The sequence below is a fragment of the Diplotaxodon limnothrissa genome, linkage group LG16, assembly GCF_057381915.1.
Source record: "Diplotaxodon limnothrissa isolate DT_005_m linkage group LG16, D_limnothrissa_male_GT1.1, whole genome shotgun sequence".
Lineage (NCBI taxonomy): Eukaryota > Metazoa > Chordata > Actinopteri > Cichliformes > Cichlidae > Diplotaxodon > Diplotaxodon limnothrissa.
Window position 1 is genome coordinate 11,175,984 of NC_140611.1, and position 6,782 is coordinate 11,182,765.

Sequence of the window (6,782 nt, forward strand, 5' to 3'; positions counted from 1 at the left end):
ACAGATCAAAACATTTAAACAGTTGTTTTCAGGTTCAGCTCGTAATAAAAAATCTTAATCTTGTTGACTTCATTTTATAACAATAAACTGTTTGCTTATTTTTGACATTTATGGTACAGGTAGTGCTGTCTTGTACACGTGAAGTCAGCAAAATGCAGAAATAATAAGATCCGACTCCACAAAATATTCGTAGTAGAAGTTTAATGCTGCACTTAGGGTGACCAGTCATTGTAGTGTGTGGAGGCATGTGTTATGCTTTTAATTATTTTAATCAGATCTCATACATTGAGACAAGTTAGTGCATTTTGATTGGGTATATAGCCCGCAAAATCAACCCTTCATGACAGACATTTTTCCCCTTGTGTGGATCTCATCTAGTAGAAACTTGGAATGCTCTCTCCAAAAGAGTGCTTTTGAATTGATCAAAATGTGTACACATGGTATCATAAGCAATTTTAGAAAATCAAGAATTTAAGTCAAGTGTTCTCCAACCTTCTAGAAGTGCATAGTCTGATATGTTGTATGTTGTATTGATATGTTTTTACTTTATCTATATTCTTTAACATTTAATTAAACTTTTACTTAAAAAGGAAACACAGTGACTGCATTAGGCATGTGAATATGGACTGAAAGTGAATATAAGTTTTATGTCTGTCATTTTACTTCAGTATATGGGACATATAGTTCTATAAGAAGCATTTGAGTAAATGAAATGTTATTTATTTTCTCTGGATGGTACAGTCAAAGTCACATATTTTGCATGAGAAAGTGTAAAGAGGATAACCTAAAATAAGAGTAGAAACCACTTAAAACAATTCTCGTTAGTTTTTGAATTTATAGAGTACAAGAACATAAGATCCCAAATCTTAAAATATGTGGCTTTTCTTTCAGTGATATCTTTGGGCCATCCTCAGTTTCATTTATTCTTTTAGCACCCTTTTTAGCAACCTGTTTTTTTTAGTGTAGGCTAATCTGATGATTAGTGTTCACGAGCGACTGAGTTCAGTAAATTGCCCAAGGCTATTTAAGCAGGAGCAGACAGAGGACAAAACCACTAACCTTCTGATTAGTCGATGACCTGCTCAACCTCCTGAGCTACAGCCATCTCAATATTGATGACTAGGAGGACTTACTTTACTGTACTAAAGAACAGTAAGAGAGATTATTGCATGGTCTAACCTAAATTTTATCCAGGAAAGTTGCAATTGCATAAATCAACTATTTCATGTGTTAAATGACCTACAGTTAGGTCCCCAAGTTTTGGACAATGATGCATTATTTTTTTGTAATGTTTCCTCTGGAGACCACCGCAGTGGATTCTGAATCAAATATACAAGATGTATTTAAAGTGCAGAATTCAGATTTCACATTTAATGTATTCTGTATTTTTTCTGTTCTATTACAAATACTATATGTGTTTATGAGATGTGCAAATAATTCCATCTCTGGGTTTTTTGGTGTTTTTTTGTTTTTTGTTTTTACACAGCTTCAGGGAATTAAGTTTGCAATTAACTAATCATTCTGCTGCTTCCAGTTCAAATGCTGGTCATCATTGAGATCCTATTTTCTATCTGAAAATTACACACAAAAAAGATATGCAGGTGAAGTTTAATGATGGGAGAATACTATATCAAGACATGTGGTTGTTTTCAGAATAGATTGAGAGTCTTTTCCTGGGAAAACAAAATCTCTGATGCGTCATTGCTGGCCTCTACTGGAGAAGGCACCACACACACCAGAATACAGCGGAACAAAATTAATTACAGCATGAATAAAGAAAAAATATTATATATTTTTCACTTTTTTCCAGTGTGGTGTTGTTAAAATAAATTACTGTATCATTTACAATGTGCCATATGTTTCCATCTGTGTACATATTGTTTAAGTAATCTAAATGGAGAGAAAGGTGGGGGGAAAAAAACAAACTAATAAAAACACAGAATAAGCCAGAAAGGTAGAGGAGTGTCAACCTTGTTGCTGGAGAAGAAAGGACCCAAACGCAGGAGTCGCGGGTTTATTGAGGATGTGGACGGTGTTTATTGTGAAGAGTCCAAAATGAAATAGTTCTGGTGGGAGGCCACATGGCCACAGGTTGAGACGAATCAGTTCACGTGGCAGCACCAGAGCCGACCTCGATTTTGTTTTTTTGTGTGATTTTAGATCAATTGTATTAATACAGTATATCACTGAAAAAATAACTGTAAATTCAGACATGAGAGATTGTGCTGAAAATAGTGATACCAAACAAGGCAAGGGGGAAAAAGATGTAAAGGTAAAACAAACAAGTTGTTAAAAGTGGTCAATTATACCCTGGACCCCAGAGGGTTCAATAAAACCCAATAAATCATGAAAAATTTGGTTCACACTTTTAGTGAAAAATGTATCCATGAAAGTGAATACATTACATGCCTGACATTTTGTGTAAATGTAAGAATGTAATAATGTGATTATTTTTCATTTAAAAAAATGAGTGTAAAATGTAAATTAGACTTTGTTTTTAAATGAACCACCTCATGTTGTGCAGCTTTCTGGATTTTATACTTATTGGGGTACATAATTATTTAGTATATACGCTACACAGTAGATAAAATCAAAATTCACATGTTTTATGTAACTGAAATTTTTAATTATCTGGACAAAAAATTGATTTACATATTTTGTTTATATGAAACACTTGCATACTTACTGCATTGTATGTATTTTAACCAAATTTAATACATATTACAGAATTTAACAAATGCATATGTGTAAAAAATGTCTCTGATTTTGGCACCCCATCTGATTTTCATGCTAGTTGAAGGAAATTTCTCTAAATCCACCCCTGCAGGCTAGTGATGATGACAAGAGACAGGTGAGTACACAGCTGAACTGAATCTGACTAATAACACACAGGAAGTAGAACTAAACATAATGGACAGAGACACAATAAAGGGGTACTGTGTCAATGACCCAGGAACTCTGACAAAGAGTGAGAGAAGCATAACTCTTGGAGTAAGTTTGCCCTGCCTTGCCAAAACAGTCCCCCAGTTTACCCACACCTAGTCACCATGGGAGATCAAGGGTATACATTGTTTATAATAAGGAAACACCATACAGGGAAATATGACTATTGTGGAGAAGATGAAACTTCTTAGAAATATGTGGCTGATAGAAGGCAAATGATTCAAAAGCTTAGTAAAGATCTTACTGATATACTACAAAACAACTCAAGAAGTCAAAGCTACAGTCCAAGTGAGACTAACTTTTGTTTTTACTTTTTGAAGGCTAGTTGCTCCCGAGTTTAGTGATTTACATTTTAAATGGTAAATGGCCTGTATTTGTATAGCGCTTTACTAGTCCCTAAGGACCCCAAAGCGCTTTACGCATCCAGTCATGCACCCATTCACACACTGGTGATGGCAAGCTACATTGTAGCCGCAGCCACCCTGGGGTGCACTGACAGAGGCGAGGCTGCCGCCGGGCCCTCTGACCACCATTAGGCAACAGGTGAAGTGTCTTGCCCAAGGACACAACGACCGAGACTGTCCGAGCCGGGGCTCGAACCAGCAACCTTCCGATTATAAGGCGAACACCCAACTCTTGAGCCACGATGGCCTGTGAAGCAGCTGTGGAGCAAAAGATCTCTGGTTCAAGCTTGAGAGGCAACATAAATCCCTTTCCAGTTATGTCAGGAAGGTCATCTGCCTTAAGGACAAATTAACTATGTAGTGACTCCTAGTGATTAAAGGAGTGGTTAAGAGTAGCTTTTTTATGCAAAATTCTAGTCCACACCCTACTGGCAATAATGTGTCAATGTGCACATGTAGGTCCTGAGTAGCCTGTCCACAGGGCTTCCGAATGGGACCTAAGCAGGCAAGTCTGGGGAATTTCTGCAGCAGACACTCATATTTTAGCAGACATGGTGCTAAAATATGAGTGTTTCTATTTGTGAACCTTTGCATTATCCCACTTGAGTCTCAGAAAGAGTAAAACTCCTTGTTAGGTTTTGTATTGTTGATTGTCATTTATGTTTAGAAATATTTAAACATATATGCTTAGAGGTGTATAATCAATTGTGTAGTGATAGGATGTGTGATCTTTAGCAGGCTGCAAACACACACACAAACAGGCAAGGTACTCTTTGTTTGTATGTAGACGTCGTATGTTAATACTATGCATATTCATGTTACCTCAATAAAAGAGCAGTGTTACGGGGGAGCGGACGAGAGCAACTGGGGTCAAGCGAAGGAACGGCGTTTGTCCGGTTCTCTCCCGTGCACGAGAAACATGAAGAACTTTGCCTACTTCGTGTCTTGCTTGCTGTGTAATTATATTGTCTTCAACGTTCCAGCGAATAGGTTCAAGCTACAAACCTATCACTCCTTTTCTGTGATTCATGGACCTGTTGTATTTTCTACAGCAGTGTATTTGTAACAAATGATCTTATTCAACCAGGAAGGTTCCTGCCATACAGAATTTGTGATTCCCATATGGTACATTGCAGAGACTAATAAGCTTTATTTTCTAACCTTTATTGTTGCAGTTGCTGTTATCATAAGGATGTAGGTTACAGCCATTGCTCTAAGACTGTGCAAACAGGGCTTGGTGCTGCTTTATTTTGAAAAGCACATTAATTTACAAAAAAGGCAGTTTGCAGTTTTAGTTAGCTAATGTTACTAGGATGTAGCATTTTCAGAAACTAATGTAACCCTAAGAACATTGGGCTAGATGTGGTCAGTAATTACTTGCCAGATTAATACAATACTATCAGCAAGTGGTCAGCCTGGATTCAGTGTGCACTGAAGGGGGCATTACAGACGCTGAAAGAATGATGAGGGGAGGAGTTTAGAGAAGGTGTGAGGATCAGTTATATTCTGCTCACATTGATGCCAGAGCTGCAGCTCTTTGCAGGTGTGTGAAGATGGAGACCCAGGACGAAGCAGAGCTCTGCTTTCCACAACTCTTCAACATCTCCTGCAAGAAGCCTAAAACATCTCTGTCTCAAGTTTTGCTCCCTTACGTTGTGGTGTTTTCAGTCTCTCTGCTAACTGTGGCTCTCAACCTTCTCGTCATTGTCTCAGTCTCCCACTTCAGGCAGAGATTTACTTTTTTAAACTTCTGCTGTGGCTTTACTACTACTACAACTCTACTACTAATTACGACTAAATTTAAGTTAATTTATATCTTATGGGTAGACTATTATCGGACAATAATGTGCAACTCTAAAGATTCTATCCTCTACTACCCTTTCAACTGTCTACACTTTCGGATAGGACAGCTGTAATAATTTTGTTTGTTTAGATTGTTTTAGTATAGAAATAATGACTTCTTGATATTTCTCTCTCTTCTTTCAGACAGCTCCACACACCCACTAACATCCTCCTCCTCTCTCTGGCTGTCTCAGACTTTCTCATTGGTCTGTTGTTGATGCCAGCAAAAATCCTACGAGACACAGCTTGTTGGTTTCTTGGTCAACTCACATGTTCTCTGTATAGTTATATATGCTTCGTCATTACCTCTGCCTCAGTGGGCATTATGGTGCTGATATCAGTCGACCGCTATGTGGCTATTTGTGACCCTCTGCATTACCCCACCAGAATCACTGACAGAAGAGTGAAACTCTGCGTCTGTCTGTGTTGGCTCTGCTCGGTTTTTTACAACATACTATTTATAAAGGACGACCTGCTTCAACGAGAACGACATACTTCCTGTTATGGAGAATGTGTATTTGTCATAGACTACATTGTAGGAACCACTGACATTGTTTTAACTTTTATTGCTCCAGTTACTGTCATCGTATTTCTGTATATGAGAGTATTTGTGGTGGCTGTGTCTCAGGCCCGTGCCATGCGCTCTCATGTTACAGCTGTCACACTGCAGCTCTCAGTGACTCTAACAGCAAAGAAATCAGAGTTAAAAGCAGCCAGGACTCTGGGTGTTCTTGTTCTTGTGTTTCTATTATGTTTCTGCCCATATTACATTGTTTCATTTTTTGGAAACGAGTTGTTCAACAGCTCATCTGCATCCATTGTGATCTATCTGTATTATTTTAACTCCTGTCTAAATCCTTTGATTTATGCTATGTTCTACCCCTGGTTTAGAAAAGCTGTGAAATTAGTTGTCACTCTACAGATACTTCAGCCAGGCTCCTGTGAGGTCAGCATACTGTAGAAGAAAGAGATCTTTCCAAAAAGATGTTTATGATAAAAACTGAACAACCAGCTGTTAAAACCCTTTCTGTCTCTTTAAGAGAACAAGGAGAATAATGTGTGTTGTTCACCTTATTAGGCATATTCTAAAAATTGGAAATTATTACATATCCGGGATATTTATGTTTATCCAGATCAATGACAGTTTCTGTAATCATCTTTGAAGTAATTCTGTATTTTTGTCTGATTCTGCAATTAAGAGAGGGAAACAGAGGGAAGGTGCTGTATTCTCCTGTTGAGGCCACTATTATTGATGCCATAGAAATAAAAGGGAAGTGGGGTATATTTTGTTGTTTGTTTGTTTTTTATTCAAATATAATCATTAATTGATCACAATATTCAGAAACTGTTTCATGGTTCATGTCTTTTTTTCATTTTGTAAAAGATCATTGTTCAAAAGTGTTCTTCACCTTTGAACAGATAATGATATCATTTTGTAAATGATATCATTGTCTGTTCAAATGTGTTCTTCACATACTGCCTGAAATATTGTCAGAAACAGAATGCAACTGTGGCAGCAGGAATTAGCTGCTAGCTAATTGTGTTTTCGGTCATATTTCTTACAAAAAAAGAAACGAGTAATGGATAATTGTA

At 37.4% G+C, this 6,782-nt stretch overlaps 1 protein-coding gene across 1 annotated transcript; it reads left to right on the forward strand.

Moving 5' to 3' along the window:
• The first annotated feature begins 4,900 nt into the window (after window positions 1-4,900).
• Window positions 4,901-6,150, forward strand: LOC146615791 (trace amine-associated receptor 13c-like). Its single transcript, XM_085373774.1, has 2 exons — window positions 4,901-5,073; window positions 5,334-6,150. Exons 1-2 carry the CDS (start codon window positions 4,901-4,903, stop codon window positions 6,148-6,150), a joined length of 990 nt encoding a protein of 329 aa, XP_085229900.1.
• Window positions 6,151-6,782: the final 632 nt, after the last annotated feature.